General features: G+C 41.4%; 1 protein-coding gene across 6 annotated transcripts in view; it reads left to right on the top strand.

Annotated features, from left to right (window-relative positions):
- pdss2 (prenyl (decaprenyl) diphosphate synthase, subunit 2) overlaps window positions 1–27224 on the top strand; it is a 275636-nt gene that overhangs the window by 229541 nt on the left and 18871 nt on the right. For 5 of the 6 annotated variants that reach the window (XM_068027073.1, XM_068027078.1, XM_068027079.1 and 2 more), the window contains 3 exons: window positions 673–843; window positions 9721–9852; window positions 20250–20285. In XM_068027073.1, the coding sequence (XP_067883174.1) occupies window positions 673–843; window positions 9721–9852; window positions 20250–20285 (339 nt within the window). The remainder of the gene's footprint in view (window positions 1–672; window positions 844–9720; window positions 9853–20249; window positions 20286–27224) is intronic. The other variant, XM_068027081.1, reaches the window with a different exon arrangement.

Below are 27224 nucleotides of genomic sequence, written 5' to 3'. Positions count from 1 at the left end.
GATCACACTTACACTGACATCTGACATGGTTGCCCAGTGACTTGCTTGTTGATTGAACGGCTTAGTTCAAAACACAGAGGTATTGCTTTAATGCACTGCTGCTCACTGCTCAGAGAATCAGATGGTGCCAGCACCTGCTCCAACATCAAGTGATGCTGTGAGCAGCGTCTCCATTGCTGCCCTCGCCACATGGTTGGGGTAGGGTGGGGGGGGGGGCAATCGAGCGTCTCCATTATGCAAAATGGCCACATGCAGCAGCACAGCCGCTGACGTCACATGCAGGACTTCCGCCATTTTGCATACCTGATCATAAAATCCAGCCCATCATTTCCTCTACATGATTCAGTCTGACACCAGTAACTGAGGTTTCCAACAAATGAAAGTTATGGGATGCTAAGAACTGCCATATTGGGCTTCTGTTTTCAATTGGAATGATTTAGAAATAAGGCCATTGGTCAACATTGATGACCTTTTTTTTAAAGTCATAATTGATTGTGATCCTTTACTCAAGATTTATTTAGTCATATGTTTGACTCTAAAGATTTGCTTTATTATTGGTGGATGACTTACCATAGATCATTGAACTATGTATTGCTTCAGAATGTACAGCTACATCTGCAGGTGCACTTATTGCTCATGATCTCACGGAAGTGGTAATTTGTTTACTCGTAGGAGAAGGTTACTGATGACATCCTGATGACTAACTGGGAAGAGCAGATTTTTCTATCTCATGGTGCTTTGCTGGCGAAGAGTTGTCAAGGGGCAATGCAACTGGCGAAACATGACACTGAAGTTCAACAAATGGCATTTCAGTATGGAAAACACGTGTCGTTAGCTCACAAAGTAAGCAACTTTCCACAATATAATGAAAATAGACGAACCACTACAATCATAAATATTTACGTAAGGATGGAAAATCGCCAGAGTAGTGATTTTTGGGATACTGCATGCTGTAAATAAGTTGTCCCAAGTGCTTGCCTCTATGAGGTCTTTTCAGTACAGAGTTAGTTAATTTTAATAATGTTTTCAAGCTGAAGCATAACCTCATCATCAATCATCATCATGGATGTAGAAATTTCCCCTTATGTTCAGCAACTCTCCCAAACAGAAACTGAGACAGCCAGAGGAAATTGTATTCAAAAGATTAGTTACAGTACCAGATTGACACTAAAACCACAATCGGACAAAGTCTCTTTCTAAAGTTAATTATTATTTCTGCTATTAACATTCCCTTCCCTTCACTCCACTCCATTCACTTTACCGTCGGGAATGAAAAGGAAAATCATCGTGTTAATTCACTGTTAGTGCCTTTCTCATCATTAGGGCAATTCTTTATACATTTAAAAAAAAAACAAAAGCAACCAGTGGATATCGTGTTGGTTATTTCTGCTGTTGTGGCTTTCATTGTTCACTCACTAACTTAATAAATGTTCAGTTTAACTTGTAGAGCCTTCTGCTTATTGTAATTGATGTTGGGTCTAGATCGACCTAAGGAAAGTTTGTTCTTGAGCAGTACAGCTGCAGTCACATTTTCCCCATTCCCTTTCTTGGAAAATTTGGCAAAGCTGGGGAAATTTGGTCTCCAGAAGAAATAGGATTTCCAGACGCAGTCAGTACTGTGATTTAGATTTGGGTCTCTTAGCTGAGAACTCAGTAATTGTAGCTAATGAGATTAACCTCTTAAAAAAAAAATCTGCATCGAAACATTCTTCAGATTGTGATCAAAAATTGTGTTTCTCGCTTGACATTTGAGGGTAGATTTTGCCATATTGTTTTTAAGCATTGCTTCAGTAACCTGAGAGCTCAGTGACAGATTTAGAGTTCAGTTTTAGGTTTGTTTTGTCATTCTGTTGCTCTGTCTCAAATGCAGTATAATTTTGCTGTAATTTAAGATGGCTGACTTTGCCAGTTGCTTTTTAGTGTTAGTCTGTTACTATAAGCAGCCTTTGACGGAATTGTGCCGGATTTAATGAGTGGCAGACAATTTCTCCTATTACCTGAAATTACTTCTCCAATTTGTTCCTTATCTGGACAAAATACTGGCTAAACATTGAATGAATACAAATAATTATGGTTAATTTCTAACTAATTATGTGCTTGCACTTGACTGTCATATAGTGCTAGCTTAACCGTTCAGTCCATCAAATTGTTGTCAGCATATTTTATTCCAGCATATAAATTACACTCCCATAAAATAGTTCCATCTCTTGTATTGTGTTGGGTTTGTTAACTTTTTTATTTTTCAGGTCTTCTACTTATCATGGTACTTAAACATGAAATGAGAACTGAGAATGGAAACTATCCACTGCTCTGAGAATGTATGTTGAATGGTCAAGGCCATTCTCATTGCCATGTGACTTCCTCCTGCACCTTCTGTGTTTACATAATATCTCTGTAATATTTTAAATCTACCCTGGAAAGCACCACGTCTACTCTGTTCTATTTCGCCCATTATTGGTAATGGTTTGCTTCATTGCTTATAAGGTCTGAATTCTACTTACTAAATTATTGGTTATCTCCCACAAAAAGTTTCTGGCAAGTTTTCCACTTTCTTGATTTCAAGGAGGACAGGTTTCTGTTTACACTAAGTAGCAACTGTCAAGATATGCACTAGCTACCGCAAGACCTTTCCCAGACAGGCATATTAAATCTTGGCCTGACTGAGTGGTACCAGGAATAATGGTTAAAAAATAGCTTTGCTTTGCTTTGTGTAACATGCAGTGTGTTTGAGCAGAAAATGCTCTATTTTAGGTAGTTTGGACAAACTATGAAGACTTTTGTCCTGTATCGTGAGAGCATTGTATGAATTTATGAGGCTACAATATTACACATTATGCCTAGTCTAATTCCCTTGGTGTAAATAAATATGTAGTTAACATCTGGCTGCCTGAATGGAATTTCCTTATTTTGTTAGGTTTAGAAGAGAGAGTGGTCACATGGATTGCCAATAAGCTTCAATTGAGCTCTTAACTATACAATGTATTAAAAATATTTTTATTCTTTGTGCAAGATATGACTGCAGCCACTGGAAAATTTTTTAACAGGCACCTGTGACAGTGTGGACCACACATGCTTATTCATATTAAAAAAATGCTCATCGGCTAAGTAGCAATCATTTACCAAGCATTAGCACCTTTGCTTTTACTTGATGTCCTGAGGTAGATCAGCTGTTAATCAATAATAGAACAGCAGTGGACGATCCATCTCTGCCTCCTCCTGAAGTCCCCAAGATGCCAGTCTTCAGCCTATTCGATTCACTTCACGTGATATCAAGAAATGACTGAAGGCACTGGGTACTGCAAAGGCTATGGGCCCTGACAACATTCCAGCAATAGTACTGAAACCCTGTGCTCCAGAACTTGCCGCACCCCTAACCAAGTTGTTCCAGTACAGCTACAACGTGGAAACTTGCCGAGGTATGTCCTGTACACAAAAAGCAGGATAAATCCAACCCGGCCAGTTACCGCCCCCATCAGTCTACTCTCAATCATCAGTAAAGTGATGGAAGGTGTTGCCGACAATCCTATCAAGTGGCACTTGCTCAGCAATAACCTGCTCACTGGCACTCAGTTTGAATTCCATCAGGGCCACTCAACACCTGACCTCATTACAGCCTTGGTTCAAACATGGACAAAAGAGCTGAACTTCAGAGGTGGGGTGAGAGTGACTGCCTTTGACATCAAGGCAACATTAGACCAAGTATGCCATCAAGGAACCCTAGCAAAATTGGAGTCGATGGGAATCAGGGGGAAAACTAGTTGGAGTTATACCTAGCGCAAAGGACTAGGTTGTTGGAAGTCAATCATGTCAGCACCAGGACATCACTGCAGGTGTTCCTCAGGGTAGTGTCCTAGGTCCAACCATCTTCAGCTGCTTCATCAATGACCTTCCTTCATTCATAAGGTCAGAAGTGGGGATGTGTTCGCTGATGATTGCACAATGTTCAGCATCATTCGCGACTCCTCAGATGCTGAAGCAGTCCGTGTAGAAATGCAGCAAGACCTGGACAATATCCAGGCTTGGGCTGATCAATGGCAAGTAACATTCGTGCCACACAAGTGCCAGGCAATGACCATCTCCAACAAAAGAGAATCTAACCATCTCCCGTTGACATTCAATGGCATTGCGATCGCTGAATCCCCCACTTTCAACATCCTGGGGATTACCATTGACCAGAAACTGAACTGGAGTAGCCATATAAACACTGTGGCTACAAGAGTAGGTTAGCGGTTAGGAGTCCTGCAGCGAGTAACTCACCACCTGACTCCCCAAAGCCTGTCCACCATCTGCAAGGCACAAGTCAAGAGTGTGATGGAATACTCTCCACTTGCCTGGATGAACGAAGATCGACACCATCCAGGACAAAGCAGCCCGCTTGATTGGCACCCCATCCACAAACATTCAGTCCCTCCACCACCAATACACAGTGGCAGCAGTGTGTACCATCTACACGATGCACTGCAGCAATGCACTAAGGCTCCTTCAACAGCACGTGCCAAACCCGTGATCTCTACCACCTAGAATTACAAGGGCAGCAGATGCTTGGGAACACCACCACCTGCAAGTTCCCCTCCAAGCCGCACACCATCCTGACTTGGAATTACATCATTGTTCCTTCACTGTCACTGGGTCAAAATCCTGGAACTCCATTCCTAACAGCACTGTGGGTGTACCTACCCCACTACAGTGGTTCAGGAAGGCAGCTCACCACCACCTTCTCAAGGGCATTAGGTATGGCAATAATCATGGGTGATTTTAATATGCATATAGACTGGATTAATCAAATTGGCAAGGGTAGCCTTGAGGGAGAGTTCATTGAATGTATTAGAGATTGTTTTTTGGAGCAATATGTCGTGGAACCAACCAGGGAGCAGGCTATTCTAGATATGGTATTGTGTAATGAGGTGGGATTAATTAATGATCTCATAGTTAAGGGATCTTCTAAGGAAGAGTAATCATAGCATGATAGAATTTCAAATTCAGTTTGAGGGCGAGAAACTGGAGTCCCACACTAGCGTTCTGGAGTTAAGGTAATTACATAGGCATGAAGACAGATTTGGCCCTAGTGGACTGGGCAGGAAGACTAAAAGGTAGGACAGTTGACGAGCAGTGGCAGATGTTTAAGGAGATATTCAATTCCTCCCAACTAAAATATATTCCAGAGAGGAAGAAAGATTGTAAGAGGGGGGAAAAACATCCATGCCTAAGCAAGGAAGTTAAGGATAACATAAAGACAAAAACTAAGGCATACCATATTGTAAAGGCCAGTGGCAGGCTGGAAGTTTGGGAAACTTTTAAAGATCAACAAAGGGTTATGAAAAAGTAATAAAAAGAGCAAAAGTAAATTATGAAAGAAAACTAGCACAAAATATAAAAACGGGTAGCAAAAGCTTCCATAAGTATATAGAAGGGAAGAGAGTAGTTAAAGTGAATGTTGGTCCCTTGGAGGATGAGACTGGGGAGTTAATGGTGGGGGACACAGAAATGGCGGCGCCACTAAATCAGTATTTTGCCTCAGTTTCACGGTGGAGGACACTAGTACCATCCCAATAGTAACAGGTAATGTGGAGGTTATAGAAAGGGAGGAACTCAGAACAATCATCATCACTAGGGAAAAAGTACTGAGCAACTATTGGGATTGAAGGCAGACAAGTCCCCAGGGCCTGATGGCCTACATCCTAGGGCCTTAAAGGAAGTGACAGCGGAGATAGTGGATCCATTGGTTATAATATTCCAAAATTCCCTGGATGCGGGAAAGGTTCCAGTGGATTGGAAAAATGCTATTATAACGCCCTTATTCAAAAATGGAGGGAGGCAGAAAGCAGGAAACTATAGACCAGTTAGTTTAACATCTGTCGTTGAGAAATTGTTAGAATCCATTATTAAGGAAGTAATAACAGGACATTTAGAAAGTCAAAATGCAATCCATCAGAGTCAGCATGGTTTTATGAAGGGTAAATCATGTTTGACTAATTTGCTAGAGTTCTTCGAAGATGTAACAAGCAAAATGGATAATGGGGATCCTGTAGATGTAGTAAATTTAACTTCCAGAAGCCATATAATAAGGTGCCACACAAAAGGTTAATACACAAGGTAAGATCACGTGGGGTTAGGGGCAATTTATTAGCTTGGATAGAGGATTGGCTAACCAACAGAAAACAGAGAGTCGGGATAAATGGGTCCTTTTCTGGTTGGCAAGATGTAATTAGTGGTGTGCCACAGGGTTCGGTCCTACTTACAATCTATATTAATGACTTGGATGCAGGGATAGAAGGTACTCAAGCCAAATTTGAGAATGACACTAAAATAGGTGGGATAGTAAGTTGCAATAAAGAAATAAGAAATTTACAAATGGCTATGGATAGGTTCGGTGAATGGGCCAAAATTTGTCAGATGGAGTTTAATGCGGATAAGTGTGAGGTTATCTATTTTGGTCGGAAGAATAGAAAGGCAAATTATCTAATTGGAGAGAAACTTCAGAAAGCTTCGGTGCAGATGGATCTGGGTGTCCTTGTGCATGAATCGCAGAAAACTAGTATGCGGGTGCAGCAGGTAATAAGGAAGGCAAATGGAATTTTGGCATTTATTGCTAAAGGAATAGAGTATAAAAGTAGGGAAGTGTTGCAACTGTACAAGGCATTAGTGAGACCACACCTGGAGTATTGCGTACAGTTTTGGTTCCCTTACTTGAGGAGAGACGTAGTTGCATTGGAGGTTCACTAGATTGATTCCAGAGATGAGGGGTTTGTCATATGCAGAGAGATTGAGCAGTTTAGGCCTTTATTCTCTCGAGTTTAGAAGAATGAGAGGAGATCTAATTGAGGTATAAAAGATGATTAAGGGGATTGACAAAGTAGATGCAGAAAGGATGTTTCCTCTTGGGGGCAAACTAGAACGAGAGGTCATAGTTTTAGGATAATGGGTAGCGGATTTAAAACAGAGATAAGGAGAAATTACTTCTCTCAAAGGGTCGTGAGTCTGTGTAATTCACTACCCCCGAGTGCGGTGGATGCCGGGACATTGTGTAAATTTAAGGAGGAGATAGACAAATGTTTAATTAGTAATGGATTGAAGGGTTATGGAGAACAGGCAGGAAAGTGGAGTTGAGGCCTAGATGAGATCAGCCATGATTGTAATGAATGGCGGAGCAGGCTCGAGGGGCTGAATTGCTTACTCCTGCTCCTAGTTCTTATGTTTTTATAATAAATGCTGGGCCTAGCCAGTGACGCCTACATCCCATGAATGAATAATTTTTAAAAAGCAGTTCAGATAAGCTTTATAAGTAGCTACGAAAAGTGAGAATCCATAAAGCATATTATCATTGATAACCCACCGAAGTTGAATAGGTTTATTTTTGTTTGTGTTCTGGCAGAGATATTTTAATCTGGTACCTTTTTAGCTGGAGAAATTGGCATATGTGAAGAGTGGTACAAATGAATTCATACCGATTTATTAATGGAGCCAGGTTAACCCTCTTAACTTGGAATATTAGCTTCGAAAATGTAACAGAGATACTTGAGAATAGTCTTGACCATTCTAATAGTGGGTGTTACCATCTATCATGTCAGGTTTTTGCTTTCTTTCTTTTTTCCTTCTCTTTATTTCCTTGCTGCTACCTAAATATGTTGAGAGTGTTAAGTTTTATAGAAATGGGGTAATTTGCCTGAAATATCTACTCCTTCAAAGTCAGTGTTTGCACTAAAAAAGATTAGCCAATATCTTTATTTGAGCAACCTAACACAGCGTGACTTCAGTGCTAAAAAATTGAATCATTAAGCAATTTTGAATTAATAGCAGACAGTATTGCCTAGTAAGAATGAGCCTATTCATTCCTTTAAGGATTATAGTACTATTTTCCTGACTACCAATGGAAGCAGAATTTACTTCTATTCCTTGATGAAGGTAAAACTGTTTTATTATAATCTTTAAAAGTCACATCGCTAGTGGAGGGTTGTGCTTTCAATCTCTTGCACTGAAGCAGGAAGAAGTGGATAATAATTTACCACACACAGTGCATCAGGCGTGCCTTATTGAGTCTGCTGACTATGAGGATGTTACATTAAATCAACCTAATATTTTTATTCGGTGTATAATTTTTCCACACAATTTATCTTCCTGGCCCTGGTTGGTAGGTAAATTGGCCATTATAAATTGCCTCTAGTATAGGTAGGTGGTAGGGGAATTGAGGGAAGGTGGGGATGTGAGAGGGTAATGGGATTAATGTAGGATTAGTATTAATGGGTGGTTGATGGTTGACACAGACTCGGTGGGCCGAAGGACCTGTTTCAGTGTTGTATCTCTCTAAATAAAAAAGTATCTTACAGGAGAGCACAAAAATTATGTTTTTACAAAAATACATCCATTTAATACAAAATGCTGACAATCATGTCTAGAATCCTCGTATTGCAGTTAATGAATAATGAAGTGTCAAACTGATCTAGTTCGTAATTGCAAATGTGATAATTGGACCACTAAACTTGTAACATTGTACACTTAAGCTTCCACAGAAATTAATGTTGGGATATCACTTTTAAAAAGCTGGACATTTGAGTGAGTACTGATTCATATATAGCACTGACATGAACTTTAAAGAGCTCCAAAATGATCAAACCAGAATAGACTATAAATTGGGCGATTCTGAATACAGGTGTCAAAAATTTCCCCAGAGGGTAGGGAAGAACTAAAGTCATCAACGTGGTCTGTTGCACCTTGTCATCCCTTCTTCATGTCGGGCCTGAATTGGGCTAGAGGCTGGAGTACAGAGATGGTCTGGTAGTGGGAAAAGATAAAGCTGTTGAGTTTACATAAGGGTGGGGATGAAGAGGAAAAATTAAAGCAATTGGGAGGGAGAAGCTTGAGATCTTTTCATGAATTATTGAATTTTTAACGTGTTTTGATATAAATTTAAATTTTAAGTGTATATGGTGGGGAGTGTGAGGAACAGTCTTTGCTGCTGTATGCTAAAGGCAGTGGCTTTGGTAGAATGTGATTCATTTAGTCGCAAAATTAATCAATCAGAAATTATACTGTAATGATGGCTCTGGGATTATTTTTGATGAAGCAAGATATAATTGGTCAAAAATCTGACCTGTTTGGCTTCTGTTTCTATAATGCGGTTGGTCAATTTCTGATTTCTGGTCCTGCAATGTGGTTGGCCAGAAAAATTCTGCTGTTGTCATTTGGGGTCATCAATGGGCATAAACACACAATGACACTGCATTCACATGTACAAGATTTTAAATATTATGGACTCGCAGATCTCCCTCTCATGGTGTCATTTATTGATTAAAAATTAAGAAAAAATTCATTGAGGAGATGAGAAGTGTAAAAATCCACAAAGTGACACAGAGAGGGATGGATTTTTTAAGGGTTGATTGAGGGGAATTGTTGCTGCCTCACATTCAGCATTTTACAGGTGTTTTTTTTTAAAGCACTCTGGATTGTATTTTTGGTTCTGTCTCTTCCTTCTGTTCTTTCTTTCTACCATGTTTTACTGGTACAATTGTTTTGTTCACAATTACAAGATTCTGCCAGTTTGACACAGCACTTTTACCGCTGTGTGTTGAGATAAGTTATCCCTGATTAGTCATTTTGATCTGATGAATGATTGAAGTTTTGTCATATATTCATTGCGTTCCTGATAAAATGTAATATCATCTTTGTTGCTTGATTCACTCTTTAATTCCTCACTATTTAGAATTTACTGTTATGACTTTGCAGCTGAATTCTGACCTTCAGCCATTTGTTGCGGAAACTTCCTATGACACAATGTCTTTTAGTCTGAACTCTGCTCCAGTAATCTTACATCAGGAGGTTTCGGGTCGGGACACTTGGATTAATCAACTTAAACAGGTATGGTTCGCGGGGCATTTTCAGGTTATGTTATTGAACTAGGAAACAAAGGTTACAAACACATGTTTAATTAAAAAATGGCAGTGGTCTTTGCTGGAAGTCAAAGCTAAACATCCTCTTTCAAAACAGAGGCTCAGAAACCTGCTGAGGTTTGAAGTCCTGAGTAGGCACCTAGCTGGCTCTTAAGTTTTTTTTTTCAATCTTTTATTGATGTTTAGTTTCTTGTTTATTCAATACATTGACACAGGGATGTATTTCCCTCATCCTGCAGATTTAGAGCACAATACTAGGAAACATGCAATGTTATGAAAATAATCCTTCAAACACTAGTCCTATTCAGATCAACGCAGTGGGGTTAAGGCCACAATCAGATCCGCCATGATCTTATTGAATGACTGAGTAGGATAGAGGGACCGAATAGCCTGCTCCTGTTTCTTAAGATCTGATGAACTCCACTCCCCCTTCCAATTGTCTCCTCCTCTCTATAAGGCGGTGAATAAGTGGAGCAACAGAAACCTTTGGAGGCAATGTTGTGTCTGTGTTATGACAGATGAGCAAAATCATGCAAGAATGGTTGCAGGTGAATTGATAAAAAAGGATTATGGCAAAAGTGAGGAGATGAGGAGAAATGCTTTTTCACAAAGTGTTATGATCTGGAATGCGTTGCTTAAAAGGATAGTTAATGCAGATTCAATAGTAACTTTCAAAAGGGAATTGTATAAATATTTGAAGACTGAAAATTTCAGGGCTACAGGGAAAGAGCAGAGAAGTGGGACTAATTGGATAGCTGTTCCAAAGAACCAGCACAGACATGATGGGCTGAATGGCCTCCTTCTGTGCTGTAAGATTCTATGATTGAATCTAATTGTAGTAGCCCAGTTGCTGCCCCTGCTGACATCAACTAATTCACCACACCTTGGCATAACTTCCAGGTAACTTCAAGATTTTTTTCTCCATAGCAATATTAAATGATCCAAACAAAATTCGGTTAAACACGGGTTACTACATAAGTAACAAATAATTGAAGTCTATTCCCTAAACCAAAATTTAAAAGTACAAATATTTAGCCTTATGTCCCATTATTGTAGCAAAGAGGAATTTTGACCATGTTCTCTATGGTTTCTCGCTTAGTTTTTAAATAGCAGTTTTGAAACATCACTCTCAAAATGGAGGTCATAATGTAGACAAGATGTCTGGGTTTGAGACTTAGAATCCCTTTGAAGGGGACAAAGTATGTTGACATGTTAATGTATTGATTTGAACAGACTTCAGGAAGAGGGCTACTCACTTTTTGCTCAGAAAATCAATGAAGTTAGAGGTACTTTACACCAGGTGTAAATGGAGTGCAATTTAACATGTACTTAGGGTTGAAATGGTGTCACAATTGCCCAGGCTTAGGCTATGTGAATTTAGATTCCTCATGAAACATCCACTTACCTGTGAGTTTATAGCTTGTCAATATTGTACTGTTCAACTGATTTTGAAAGCCAAAAACAGCAATCTATTGTAGGGATGATCGGGTGTCTGGCTGAGGAGCAGATCTCACTGGTTAGGAAAATCACTGTCTCTAGATTTTCTACCCTATGGACAATCAGCCTTTGTAGGTCAGCAGCTTGGTTTATCTTGCAAGAGTGTCTATTGACACCAGTACAAAAGCAAACCACTGCGAATGCTGGAAATCTGAAAGAAAAACAGAAATGCTCATCAGGTCTGGCAGCATTCATGGAGAGAGGAACAGAGTTAATTACTCAGGTTGATGATCTTTCATCAGAACTGGTCTTCATTCAGATACATATGGACACATTTATGTAAGTCTTACAAAAGAAACTGATATTTTTTGGAAAGAAGCATGTAGACTCCTAGGTTTTATTCATAGAAGTGTCAAATCCAAACACAAAAAGGCATGCTAACGTTATACAGATCAGAGGTCAGATTTAGAATATTTTGTCTAGTTTTGGCTACTCTGCTTTAAGAATGATGACAAGACTATAGAAAGGCTGCATAAGAGATTCAGAGGTTGATGGTCAGGGATGAGAGGTATTAGTTATGAGGAGAGACTACGGAAACCTGATTCTTTTCATTAGAGCAGAGAAAGATGTTCAAAATTGTGAAGGATCGAATGAAATAGAGAAAATTATTCTCACTGATCCTTGAATTGATAACGGGAGGGCATAAATGTAAGATCACCAAAAGAACAAAGGTTGGGTGGCATGGAATACTGTACCTTATCAGAGGCTGAAATATTTTTTAAAAAACAAAATTTAGGCAGCAAAATGGCAAAGAAGTGGGGCTATGGATCTTTAGAGAGCTGGCACAGGTGCAGTGGGCCAAACGGCGGCCTCGCCTGCTGTAGAATTCTATGATTCTGTGTTGTAGAAAGTGCTGAATCGTATGTATAGTTTGGAGTTGCAGCATATGTGGAAGTGTAGGACTTGTAGAAACTGATTTATTTAGGTTGCTCTGTGCTACCTATTGGAAGAATACATTTGTCTAAACTGCTTAAGTGCTGAGCCTTTACTCCAATGTTCACTCTTGTTTAAAAAAAACAATAAAACTGGTGTGTGTTTCATCCTGTTTTAAGAATAACTCCATCTGATCCAATGTTTTTGCATGCAGAGAAATAAGAATATGTCAACAATGTTGTTTCTAGGGTTTTTTTATCTTAAGGGGGCTTATTTAAGAAAATTAGTGAACTTTTTCTTTTGCTTGAAAACACAGTATAATGGTAATTTTGTCAAAATGAAACTGGAGCTGTTAAAAATAACACAAAACTTTTCTGACATCTCATTTGCCTGAAAATAGAAATGTACCAAACCTTTTTTGTTATCGGAGCGTGCACACTACATTGTGAGAACAGTGCACTGCCCAGTTTTTGCAGAAATCAGAGAGTGTGGAACCCAAGTATGTTTTTATTAAATGGTCCCTGCTGTGTATGGATAATAATGTCCTACTCCACTTGATCCTCAGAATAGCTTTAATTAATGCTCAGAAAGCAGTACCTTTTAATCATTTGTCCCAGTGGTATTGTGAATCCTCATTACTATGAATCAGCTTGAGAAGGAACTGTAGCAGACAGAGTGCTCTTGTGATAGACAGTTAGTCCTCAGACTTCATCCTTGATAACGTCTAATGGTGTTCTTATAACACAACGTGCCAAATGTAGAAGTTTAAACCATGTCAATGACAAGTACACACTCATGAGGGATACTGATACAACTTATTCACACCTGCAGTTTAAAAAAACTGTTCTCACTTATGAGGAGAATTCCATTTTCAGCAATGTATCATTGACCCTAACCCTAACCAGAGGGTTATCTCATAAGGTGCACAGGATCTGAAAGGTCAGGAGTGATTACCCAAAGCAGTTCCTGCATTACCATCCATGTCCTGCTGTTTTTTTTTAAAAAGACACCTATTAAGTTAGCACAGTTGATTCTTATCATTAGTTTATACAATTAGAATTGGTATTTATTCTCTCTTAATATCCTTTGCCATCGTTAATCAGGCCTACCATCTTTACAGCCCCCAATTTACAATATACTTTAAGTTTCTATCCACCACCAAATCTTTTCCACTTGGTTTCCCCCCCCACCCCCCGCACCCACACACACTCTACTGGATGCCGAATCAATTTGGGATATCATGCCAGATACCGACCAGTACTATATTTAACTGACATTTTATATGTGTGAGCCTAAACAGTGAGTGTTACAGCAAAGGATAAAATATAAAAGATTGCAACACTTCCATTCTTTAATGAGCAACAACAGCTGAGACCAGGTCCACCAGTGGTTCATTTAGGTGGTCATGATAATGGACATTTGCAGAAAAATTTTATTGAGGATCCAGCCTACAGAGAACCATCTACAACTACTACAACAATTTGCATTTATGTAGCGCTTTTAACATAGTTAAATGTCCCAAGGTGCTTCATAGGAGCGGTGTCAAACAAAAGTTGTCACAGAGCCACATCATTATATTAGGTTACAAGATATTAGGTCTGGTTCAGCCTCAGGCACTGGCCAAGCAGAGGGATGGAGTCAGTGGTTAGGGATATTTATTTTTTTTATTTAGAGATACAACACTGAAACAGGCCCTTCGGCCCACCGAGTCTGTACCGACCAACAACCACCCATTTATACTAACCCTACAGTAATCCCATATTCCCTACCACCGACCTACACTAGGGGCAATTTACAATGGCCAATTTACCTATCACCAGCAAGTCTTTGGCTGTGGGAGGAAACCGAAGCACCCAGCGAAAACCCACGCGGTCACAGGGAGAACTTGTAAACTCCGCACAGGCAGTACCCAGAACTGAACCCGGGTCGCTGGAGCTGTGAGGCTGCGGTGCTAACCACTGCGCCGCCCTATATTCATATAATGCTCCTCAAAGGAAGATGTCGCAAAACACTTTACATGAGTGTTGGAGAATCAAAGGCAGGACCAAAGAGAGTTGCATTGAAGTTTCTTAAAACAGGGACGAAGGAAATGTGAAGTGGGTGGAAACTAGGCAGGGATTGTTGCCACCCACCTACCAACAACCTGCCCTTTGTTTTTCTGATTCTGGTCTTTGCATTCTCTCCCTTTCTCTTCTACTGCCATCCCATTATTGGTGGGGAAACCTTCAGCCTGGGCCCTATTCTTTGGCTCACTCTCAATAAAATACCTCAGTTCCCACCTCAAAAGCAGTGTCAAACTTTACCCTTGTCTTGAGGTATCCCCTTTAATTCTTCACGTACAACTGCTCAGTTGCTTCTTGAAATTGCCTTAAGACATTTACTATGTTAAAGGTGCTATATAAATGCAGGTATTCTGTGTGTTTTTGTATGACTGTTGAGCTAAATTCAAAGAATGAAGGAAGCCATCTATCTTCTTTTTATGTGACCCCCTTAAATTTATATGTAGTTTGCTGCCGTTCAAGGTGATAATTGTTGGTGCTGTGGAGCCAAACTCATTTTCCATTTTGGGCATCAATTGTCAGAATCAAACACATTCAGATCAGATATAGAATGGCCAAATACAAGATAGAGTTTCCTGTACTTTTCCTTAATAATGTCCTTTAAATGCCTTTCTGTCTAACATCAGAAGAGCACTCACAGGATGGCATTTCCATTTCCCTTACCAGTATCCTATGGCCTCTTTGATTGAGATTGCCAATCTAGGAGTCTGCAGCCGGCAGTAACTGAGCTGAGCTGGTTTCTGTTCTGTACAGTGTGGTCCTACAGTGTCAGAGTGATTAATACTTTTACCAGCAAGAGAAAAATAAATTTTTCATAATATGCATGTATGAGATCCATCACATAGGGGAAGTCAAAGAGGCTTGTTGTATAAATACTTTCGTACCAATAAAATGCAACTCAAATTTGTAAAATAATTGCATGGCATTTTAGGATAATGAGCTTAGTGATGTATACCCAGAGCACCAGGTTAATTGCATGCTCAGGGTTGCAACTTAATTCTGTGTATGCTTATTAAGCCAAAGTGTTATGGCAGTTTCTTCAGTGTTGTGTTTTCACTGCATGTTAATAAACAGTAAGGTAAATGACAACTTTTTTTAATGAATTCCAGGCTGTTGCACCATTTCAATATCCTTTTAACTGTTTCAAATGATATCATGCTTTTAGCATTTCCTGTTAGAAGCTGTTTGTTCCAGGGAAAAGCTACTAAAAAAAAAAAAATCAAACAGTGGGCTGAATTTTACCCTCGTCGGACACGAGCCGTCCACCGACCGATAAGTCGGTGGCGATCCCACCTCCACCTGGCTTGGGGATCCAGTCTGGATTTTACGGTCCCCAGGCCTTTAATAGGTCTGAGGCAGGACTTCCACCACGGGAGCAGTGACCACTGCTGGGACTGTAGCCCAGCTCCGCGAAGAAGAGGAAGGACGGCTCTGGGACAAGCTAAGTTATAGGGGTCTCGCCGGGGCAAGGATGGTCAATTGAGGGGGGGGGGGGTCAAGGGGCGTGCTGGATGTTGGGGGTGGTTGAGGCATCGGGGGCGGCCCTCCGTCAGGCACAGGGTGCCTAACAACGAGGTCCCTGGCACCCCACCCCCCACCCCACCCCCCAAGCCGTCAGAGAGCCCCATGCTTTTGTCAGGTGGCTTTTCTTGGGCCTGGGCCGCCCAACCAGCCAAGGGTAAAATCCCCATGGCGGTGGGCGGAGACCCTTAAGTGGCCGTCAATTGGCCACTTAAGGGCCTTGATTGGCCTTGGGGCGGGCAGGCTATTTCCTGCCGCTGCTGCCCCGCGTAAAATGGCAGCGGAGGCGGGAGCAGGTTGGGAAGGGCCCCCTGAGCCTCCAACTCCATTTTATGCCCCCCACCCCCACCCCACCACCATCGCGCTTTTCATGGGGTGGGTAAAATTCCGTCCAATGAAAACTATTGTAAATAGTTATTGTATGTGTTTATTTTTCAAATGGAATGCATTTTCTATCATCAAGTCAAGGGATCCTTGCGCCATTTCAAGGAATATGGAACACATATTTACCTTTCATGCTTCACCCCATAATTGAGGTTGATGCTTCAGTGTAGTGCTGAGGGAGTGCAGTATTGTTGGAAGTTCTGTCTTGTGGATGATATGTTAAACCAAGGTGCACTGTTCACAAAGGAGTGGAGGAACGTTCTCAGTGTCCTGACCAATGTTTATTCCTCAACCAAGACTACCAAAAATCAATTAGCTCTTCAAATATTTTATTGCTCTTTGTGAAACTTTGTGCAAAATGGCTGCCACATTTGCCTATATAGCAATGACTCTTTCAAAAGTAATTCATTGGCTGCGAAGCACTTTGGAATATACAGAGAAAATAAAAGGTGCCATATAAATTCAATTCCTCTTTCTTCATTCTTTGGCACTAATTTGGGCGGTGCAGTGGTTAGCACCGCAGCTTCACAGCTCCAGCGGCCCGGGTTCAGTTCTGGGTACTGCCTGTGCGGAGTTTGTAAGTTGTGACTGCGTGGGTTTCCGCTGGGTGCTCCGGTTTCCTCCCACAGCCAAAGACTTGCAGGTTTACAGGTAAATTGCCCCTAGTGTAGGTAGGAAAATAGTGGGGATGTGGTAGGGAATATGGGATTAATGTAGGATTAGTATAAATGGGTGGTTGATGGTCGGCACAGACTCGGTGGGCCGAAGGGCCTGTTTCAGTGCTGTATCTCTCTATGACTCTATGAATTGTCAGTATCAAGTTCTATAAGGCCAGTTACAGTGAGGCCTAATGCAGAGGAAAAACTCCCAAATAGAGAAGTATGCTCAATACTTGTACAAACATTAGGTCCCATTTTGTCACATTTTTACAGATACTTCAAATGAGATTGATAGCTTTTGCTGAACTGTGGAGTTTTTGTATTTGTATGCACTGGGTTAAGAATGCAGAAACCCATTTCATATGGGTCTCTTGCCCACTGCTCGCTGGATTCCAACTCTGCTTAAGTTTTCTGTATTAAAAATTAAATTACAATAAAATCTAATTTATAATATAGATAAAATACTATGCATTAAATGTTTATGGGCAATGGACAGTACTTATTTGCTTGAGAGATGTGCAGCCAACTTTATTCATAATTTAGAAGAGTGACTTAAAATTATTTTGGCTGCCAGTTGTTCCAGCTGCACAGAATTCGATTCCATACTGGGCATAATTCACGAATCATTGGCTAGACTGCAGTGGCTAAAAGCTTCATTTTTTGTGGGTGGGGAAGAGGAGAAGAAGGGGAGGAGAATTGACTTAATCAGTTCTACTCTGCAGAAGTAAGCCCTCCAAAGTGTACAGAAATTCAGCCAGTCCTGCTCATGATTGAAGAAAGAAAGGCTGTTACAACCTGGTGATAAAGAGGTCTAGGGTTCCCTTTCAGCCTTCACCTGGTCTTACCGTAACAGGGTGGCGCAGTGGTTAGCACCGCAGCCTCACAGCTCCAGTGACCCGGGTTCAATTCTGGGTACTGCCTGTGCGGAGTTTGCAAGTTCTCCCTGTGACCGTGTGGGTTTCCGCCGGGTGCTCCGGTTTCCTCCCACAGCCAAAGACTTGCAGGTTGATAGGTAAATTGGCCATTGCAAATTACCCCTAGTATAGGTAGGTGGTAGGGGAATTGAGGGAAGGTGGGGATGTGGTAGGAATATGGGATTAATGTAGGATTAGTATAAATGGGTGGTTGATGGTTGGCACAGACTCGGTGGGCTGAAGGGCCTGTTTCAGTGCTGTATCTCTAAATAAATAAAGTAAAATATAAATAAATTTTAAACACATCATGTTTTTAGCTCCCCCTTGGTGAATCCTTGTTCGCCGCTTTCCAACTATAAGGCAAAGGAACCAGCACAAACAGGTTTTCTTAGGTTTAAAGAAAAAAGGTTGAAATTTATTAAACTTGAACTTAAACTCTAATTCGGTTGACACCTACGGATACATGATGCACCCACGCTAGCATGCATACGCGATACACACATGCAAATAGAGACAGAAAAGAGCAGAAGAAATAAAATAGAAAAAGTTTGAGGCAGTATCTGAAGAGTTTTTGTTACAGTTCTTCAAGCTCACTGTAGAGTCCTTGATTGTAGGTAGATCTTGCTTTTTGTTGTGGCCCAGTAGTCGTCTTAAACCTTGTTCGCTGTAGGACACTTTTCTCTCTTGGGGTTCATGTTTCTTCAGTGGATTCAGAGGCTTGTGAGAAAGAGATGGGAGCAGACAGGAGAGATCTTCTCAGTCCAGAAGCAAACAGTCTTTCTGAGTTCAAACTCTCTATGGCTAGTTCAAAAGACCCTGGAACAGTCAGACAGACATGTGACTGGTCTAACCAGTCCTGAATTTTACCACCTTAGTAGTCTCTGGAATGCTCCTCTTACACGCAATATCTGGTGATCAAGGTCCATTGTGGGTTGAATGTGTCAGGGAATGGTCCTTTGTCCTTCCAATCACCATCTGTTAATATGCAAATGTCGTTTCTAGCCATGGCTAATCTGTTTAACAAGTCATTTCCTTGCTCCAGCAATAGTTTAAAATCAATGTTCATGACAAAATGAATGTACCTCATTCTTGGCAGGTGGGGGGCCTAGCATGACAGTGGTGATGGATAGGTACAGTGGAGACTCGATGCAAGCTAAATATGAACATTTCTTTCAAAATAGGAAGGTTCTATACAGCAAAACCTGCACAATTCACAAAGTTTGTATTTAATATCCAAATCGCAGAAGATGGATCTTTTTGTACACTGTTTCTGTGAACCAGGTTTACACATGGACGTTTGTTTATTTATTTATTTTATTTAGAGATACAGCACTGAAACAGGCCCTTCGGCCCACCGAGTCTGTGCCGACCAACAACCACCCATTTATACTAATCGTACATTAACCCCATATTCTCTACCACATCCCCACCATTCTCCTACCACCTACCTACACTAGGGGCAATTTACAATGGTCAATTTACCTATCAACCTGCAAGTCTTTGGCTGTGGGAGGAAACGGGAGCACCCGGCGAAAACCCACGCAGACACAGGGAGAACTTGCAAACTCCACACAGGTAGTACCCAGACTGAACCCAGGTCGCTGGAGCTGTGAGGCTGTAGTGCTAACCACTGCGCCACTGTTTGTTGTCCATTCAATCCAAGTACTTCAAGTCCAGATGAAATTTAATTAAATAACAATAGCTTGTATTTATATAGCACCTTTAGGTTCCAAGCATTCAAAGGCACTTCCCATATAAGCAGCTGGAAAACAAAGGCTGAGTCAGGAAAGGAAAGATTGGGCAGCAACTAAATAGTTAGTCAAAGTGATGGGTTTTGAGGAGGTTTTTTAAAGGAGGAGGGAGGGGTTTAGTGAGGCAATTCCACAGAATAGAACCCAGGAGACTGACGTCTTTGCTGCCAGTTGTGGACCAAAGGGAAGAAGAATGCATTAGAGGTTGGTGTAGTCAATGACCATAATGCATTCAAAATAAAACAATTGAAATTAGTTAGTTTTCTGTGGGAGCCAGGAGAAGCTGAAACTTGATGATTCTATGGTTCCACTTCTGAAGTTAGGTGAGATTGTGCAACCACGATTTTGTGACATGACTCGACGCAAAAAAATGTGACTTGTTGAGTTGAAAAAAGTACATTTGTTGGTATAGACCAAATTTATGGCCCATTAATCATTAGAACTATAGCTACAGAATTGACAAAAGGACATAGGTTTTCCGATGATAATGTCTACCCGAATCAATTGAAAATGTCAGCATTACAATTGGAAAACCCAGTTCTTTGAATCTTTTGTCCTGCGGAATTTTATTTAAGAAGATAGGCTCTGATGATTAATAAATTAAACTAAAATGAGTTAGTAGGTCGTATTTTAGTTCATTAAATAATTTCCAGTTGAGTCATTGGTGCAAAATGCTTATCACTTACCAGTCTGTCTCTGTTTTTAGGCTAAAGTAAATGGAAAACAAACTGATTATGCCAAGGTAAGTTCTTCATTTTTTGATGTATTATCATTGAAGTATATTAATATATTTCAGAAACAAGATTGGCTGTGCTAACTGAAAAAAAATATTTGCATCTCAGAAAAGCTGTGAATTAATGCTTCCCTTATTTTTAATTCTGTTTTTCCCCTCCTTCCAATCTGACTTCTAGTTCCTTTCTGCTTCCTTTCCTGAAGGTGGTGATTTTGGTTATTGGAGAAATTTGTGCTGTTCTTCTTAGAGAAGAGAAGGTTGAGAGGAGATTTGATAGAGGTGTTCAAAATCATGAGGGGTCTGGACAGAGTAGATAAAGAGAAACTGTTCCCATTGGCAGAAGGGTTGAGATCCAGAGGACATCAATAACCAGGGGGCATATAGATTTAAGGTAAGGAGCAAGAGGTTTAGAGGGGATTTGAGGAAAACTTTTTCACCCAGAGGGTGGTTGGAATCTGGAATGCACTGCCTGCAGAGGTGGTAGAGGCAGGAACCCTCCCAACATTTAAGAAGTATTGAGATGAGCACTTGAAAGGCCATAGCATACAAGGCTACAGGCCAAGTGCTGGAAAATGGGGTTAGAATAGTTATGTGCTTGATGGCCGGCATGGACATGATGGGCCGAAGGGCCTGTTTCTGTGCTGTATAACTCTGACATCAATTTAAACAATGTTAAAAGGGCAAATATTTTCCAGTAATTATATAACATACTTCCTCTTAATTGTAAGAATGCTAATATTTTTGTTTGTGGTCAGATATTTATGAATATGTAATAAGTAGAGGGGAGATTGGGTTCTGTCAGTGCTTCCACAGCACCCTTCCTTCAGTCAGCATGAGTTTTCTTAGTAAGCAACCAAGCTCAGACATGGTAGAACTCACCAATGTGTTATCTCAGCCTTTTATGAGGCGAGAGCCTCTGTTCCCTGTGTATTTGTCTTCTTTCGCGTGCCTTTCCACCACCTATTAAAACTTCTTAAAAGGACAGTAGAAAAATAAGGATGTGGCAAAACAATAAAGCAGATAAGGGTCCTCCTGATTGCACAGCAAATTTGTGCAATGCCTACTTGAGATAAACAGACCAGGAAAATTGCAGGTTTTCTTCTTGGCCTGTGCTGAGTTAATTGATCTCAGCCAGAACAGGGGTCACCAAGGCACATGTGAAAAGTTTGAAACCAGGGAGGTGACTCGGAGAAGAGCCATGAAGCTGATAATGTGCATTGATGGGTTGAACTACGAGGAAAGCCTGGACTAGCTGGGCAGCCAGAAATCCATTCAAGAGTCAGGTGGACAATGAAATGGGGGAGTGTAAGTCTTATTCTGGACCAGCATTGTGATTACAACGCACTGACCCCTGCTGGAATTAATGAAGATTGATCTTAGAAAGAATTGGTAGGTTCGAGCAAAAAGACACAAATGGAAGACAACAATGAAGGAGGGGGAGGGGAAAATGCATCAGGTGCCCCCTTATATGCACACTTAGACAACCAATAGCAAGGCATAAAGCTGCATTGTGTTTTAAAGTAAACCTTTTCCTGGTGCATAATATTTTACAAAATTAATGATAGCTACACCTGATGTTGTGGATGAAAGATTCGTTTAATGCCAAAGCTACCCTATTAGACCCTATCAAGAACAAAGCAATTAATATCTGTATTTTGCATTTCAGTATTTGCATTCAGTATAGATTTGGTTTTGGATTGAATTTCTTTTGGCTATTAGCCACAGTGTTGCTGTTAGTTATTCAGCAACTTACCCCTACACAGAGTATTTCAAAGTATGGAATGTGATTTAGACCTCTTTTCCTCTGCCCCATTATTGGAGATTAGAACTGATTTTTGCTAGAGGAGAATTACCAAGTGGATAGTCCTAGTTTTGCAATTGAAGAAACCCTGTTGATTGTGGCAATAAACTGATACTCAAGAATGGCTACAACAGACCGATTGCTTTGAATGCTGACCTTCCATACTTTGATAATATTCTCTCTCCTACAATAGCTGCTTTGGTCCGAGGTTACGATGGTCTTAAATAATATGTTTAAGTTATCTTTAGGCTGTTCTAATTTTTGTTTGTTTTAGTGTCCAGGAATTCCCATTTCTCTTATATAAAAAAGCCCAGAAAAAAGACTGAAATCCAAAACAGGTTCTCTTAAATTTCTGTGAAAAACTTGCTTTGTAGTAAGATTAACTTCAGTCAATTCATGCCATGTAATTATTTAGGGCACAGCATTTTTAAAAGTAGTAGTGTGGGCAAGCTTTCCTATTCCAACTCCCACAAGTAACAGCAGCCTAAAGGGAGATGCATGAGGGATAGTAAGCCAGTTGAAATCTTCCTCTTTTGATGCTTGGACTTTTAACACTGCAGGAATATGGAATATTAATACCTCACATCCAGGCCAAGTTGATTGATTTGCCCTAAGTTAACATGAGCCTATTTGAGGATTCTACAGAATACATCTTCACAAAATAGAAACAGGCCAAAAAATGTACTTTCACTGACAAACATGTGTTGCCCTGGGAAGCTAAGAATCCTCGGACATAGATAAACTTGAAGCATAGAATGGCACACCAGAAATCTCTTCCACCCGAGCAATACAAAAATGATTAGGCTTCACAAATGGCTAGTCTTCAAGCCATCCAGTATTACACAAGAGGAGAAGGGGACATATATGTTTAGTAAGCTTAGTTTCTTCTTCTTCTTTGGCCTCCTTGTCTCAGGAGACAATGGGTAAGCGCCTGGAGGTGGTCAGTGGTTTGTGGAGCAGCGCCTGGAGTGGCTATAAAGGCCAATTCTAGAGTGACAGACTCTTCCACAGGTGCTGCAGATAAAATTGGTTGTCAGGGCTGTTTCGCAGTTGGCTCACCCCTTGCGCTTCTGTCTTTTTTCCTGCCAACTGCTAAGTCTCTTCGACTCGCCACACTTTAGCCCTGCCTTTATGGCTGCCCGCCAGCTCTGGCGATCGCTGGCAACTGATTCCCACGACTTGTGATCAGTGTCACAGGACTTCATGTCGAGTTTGCAGACGTCTTTAAAGCGGAGACATGGACGGCCGGTGGGTCTGATACCAGTGGCGAGCTCGCTGTACAATGTGTCCTTGGGGATCCTGCCATCTTCCATACGGCTCACATGGCCAAGCCATCTCAAGCGCCGCTGACTCAGTAGGGTCTATAAGCTGGGGATGTTGGCCACCTTGAGGACTTCTGTGTTGGAGATACGGTCCTGCCACCTAATGCCAAGGATTCTCCGGAGGCAGCGAAGATGGAATGAATTGAGACGTCGCTCTTGGCTGACATACGTTGTCCAGGCCTCGCTGCCGTAGAGCAAGGTACTGAGGACACAGGCTTGATTGACGCGGACTTTTGTGTTCTGTGTCAGTGCGCCATTTTCCCACACTCTCATGGCCAGTCTGGACATAGCAGCGGAAGCCTTTCCCATGCGCTTGTTGATTTCTGCATCGAGAGACAGGTTGCTGGTGATAGTTGAGCCTAGGTAGGTGAACTCTTGAACCACTTCCAGAGCGTGGTCGCCGATATTGATGGATGGAGCATTACTGACATCCTGTCCCATGATGTTCGTTTTCTTGAGGCTGATGGTTAGGCCAAATTCGTTGCAGGCAGCCGCAAACCTGTCGATGAGATTCTGCAGACACTCTTCTGTGTGGGATGTTAATGCAGCATCGTCAGCAAGAGAAGTTCCCTGATGAGGACTTAGTTTAATAATAAATATTTGCTAAGCGATGCACAGCAGCTTTCACTTGACAATGAATAAGAAAAGCAGTAAGTTGTTAGAATTCCAACTAAATACATTTTGCCATGCATAATTACTGTTCTTTTTCTGGCCACGTATCCAACATCTTCACCAAATGGTAACGGCCATATTTGCATCAGGAGTGCTATCTCTGATCCAGCTTTGAACAGCTAGCCAGTGAGCCTATCCTGGCAGGAAGCTGCTGCAGCTGGTACAGATTATTACACACACAGTCTTCTCTTGTACTGCAAGCATTTCTCAGATTTGCTGGGGACTGCATCGGGAGACAGGTTCTCAAGGGCTTTACTGTCCTCATGAGGCACAATGACGTATAAAAGGTTTCTACTTGTAAGTGCAGCATAAACTACTTCAGGCATCTTATCAACAAATAACATACATCTGTTAAAAATGCACGAGAGATTGTCTCCTGGGGCAGGAGATTGGGGAAACACACCATACCTAGTCCAAGAGAGGAATCCTGTATTCTAAGCAGATCCATTTGGCTTTTCAATGTGACATTTGCAGTTGAACTGCACTAGGTGAAAAGCTAGGTAGGAGTTGAAAATTTTAAATCTCTGCCTTCATGATCACACTTATCACCATCTTTGCCTTAAAATGTATATGGGCTGGATCTTGTGCTCATCCCAACAACGGCTTTCATGGTGGGGGGGCAGGCCAGAGAATCGGTGCAGAATTGCCCACCACAGAACCCGATGCCAGGAATCCCAGTTGCGATTCTCCCGGGGGCAGGATCGGCCGACGACGGCCTTCCCGCCCAGAGGCCAAATAAGGGCCTCTTCCCGCCGCTGCTGGGATCTTACCAAAGGCAGGGGGGCCTCCACCACGCAGAGAGGATGCCTTGGAAAATGAGGCGCCCTCCATGTGGGCTTGGGGGTGTTTCCCTCCTTCTTGGGCAACATGTGGCCCACGGAGGACCCCCACCAGGAACAAATGTAAAACCCAGGACCCACCTCTCCCTGGATCGAACTCCCACCCCCCCACACCCCATCACTGGGGTCTTCTGGAGGGACCCCGGCGACTGCGCCACACTTACCTGAGGTGCGGGTCTGGGCCTGGATCCGAGGCCTCTACAATACCGGCAGTAGCCACCACTCCCAGTGGCACTGCCGGCCCTGTGATTGGCTGGCAGCTTGGGGGCGGGATCCTCGTCCCTATTAAGTATTTAGAGGGACAGTTATCCTGCCTCCTTTAAACTTTGACCCCAAAAGACTGGAGGATCGCTCCGGGAGTCAGAGAAAATGCAGAGGCGAGGTTCCCCCAACTTTTCGGCCTGGCGCCGGGAGCCTCGCCTCCTGCATAAAACCCAGCCCTATATCTGTGCAACAAACAGTGTTTGGCATGTTGAAGAGAAGCCCTGGCTTGGAGTTTCCTCTGAATTACCGTCTCTTTTCAGGCAGGCTAGTAACGGTTTCATATTAGCAGATGTAAGGCTCACCCTATTGAAAACCTACCATTGGAGGAATATCCACGCCCCAACTTGTGCTCCTGGACAGAGTACAGTCCAAAGCTATTAAGACAAGTCAAATAGATGAGACTGGTTCAATAAAGGCCTGAGTTCATCCTGGACAACATCACAACGATACCTATCTGATCAGGATGGAATTGCAATACTTTATAGACAAATTTGATAAAATAGTCCAGGGTTTTAATGGTTCCTGTGTTAGTGGGACCTTGGGAATGAAAATCTACTGACCAGGTTAGCACAGACTAGTTAGGCCAAATGGTCTGTTTCTGTACTATATATTCTATGTAGCTAGGCATTAAGAATTTTAGTCAATTTCCTTTTGTGATCAGGGAAACATTTTTCAGAGCTTTCCATCAGGTGAGTAAGTTATTTAGTTCAAATCATTATTAGGGTAGATTCTGTGTGACCTGTGAAGGGAACAGGCTTGAAAAGCCCAATGATAAATTCTGATACCAGGATTTCAGACTGTTGTTTGTATATAGGACCATAATTAAGATACAAGCACTGGTTGTAGACTGTCTTCATTAATAAAGATGAAGAGCAATATCCCAATATGATCCCCGCAGGATTCTACCTGTGGTGAGACCCCGTGTAAAGCTGCTTCTATTAATTACTATGCCCTGCTGATAAGAATACAACCAATTTACTATCCAGCTTTAAATTTGCTCATCAATCCTATAGTACAAATTGTACTTAATAGCCTTATGCGGAGGCATTTTATTGAAGGCTTTCTGGAAATTCAGATAACAATATCCACTTTGGCCGCCAACCTTGATTTTTTTTTTATTGAAGGTCTCAATCCAGTTAATGAGACAGGACAACTGTTTTCAATGGTCATTCTCTAATAAATGCTGCTCTTTACAAGGAATTGCACATTGCACTATGTACAACTGGAGCCTCCCCTCATTGTCTCTGCTCCTATTGCGCCATCTAATAATTATGAAAGAATCAGAAGAGGGTAAATCAAAATTCTGAAGAATTTCTACTCCAATTAATAGTACAAAGTCTCTTGCATGGTGTTCCTGTTCCCTTGCCTGGAAGATTCTTGTATGCTTTCACTCCATTGGGAAAAGCCAGAAAGGAAGCTTTGGTGATAGCAATCCACCGACCAATCAGGTCATGATATGTAAATCTGTTTTCACCCTTGGACTGTTTTCATCCCAGGCAGAAAGGAAAAGCTCTCCCATAAGAAAGAAATGTTTTGTTGCTTTAAATTTGATTGTTCATTTTTCAAGGTGTTTAAAGAAAGTTGAGGATTTTTCTTTCATTGTGTTCCAAGAAAAAGTTTCTGGGGAAAGGGGAGAAAGGAACAACATTTTTCAAACATTAACTCACTCAGTTGACTTATTGTACATTGTGTTTGCACAGTGTTTGCAGAATCAGACTGCTTTCATCTATTATCACATGCAGTTTTCTCTTTTCGAGTTTTACATGCTTGGATAGTGCGATGTATTGAGGGAGTTCAGGTAGTTTGTTGACTGTGGCTCAGAAATCAGATGTGTGGGAGTTAGTGGTTTTGGATAGATGTGTACTGGTGAGTTTGGGGTATGGTTGTGAATCTTCACTCCATTTATACTGGTCAGCACTAAGTGGTAGTGGAGGCAAAGGCAGTAAATTCAATGAGCCCTCCGGAACAGGACCGTTGTTATGCCAAATCCTATACTTCACGCATTCAAATTGACAATTTTCCCGTTGGTACTTTGTCTGCATATATGTCA

The sequence above is a fragment of the Heterodontus francisci genome, chromosome 3 (genome assembly GCF_036365525.1).
Source record: "Heterodontus francisci isolate sHetFra1 chromosome 3, sHetFra1.hap1, whole genome shotgun sequence".
Classification (NCBI taxonomy): Eukaryota; Metazoa; Chordata; class Chondrichthyes; order Heterodontiformes; family Heterodontidae; genus Heterodontus; species Heterodontus francisci.
The sequence above is the reverse complement of the archived record's forward strand: the minus strand, read 5'-3'. Positions and strand labels throughout refer to the sequence as shown.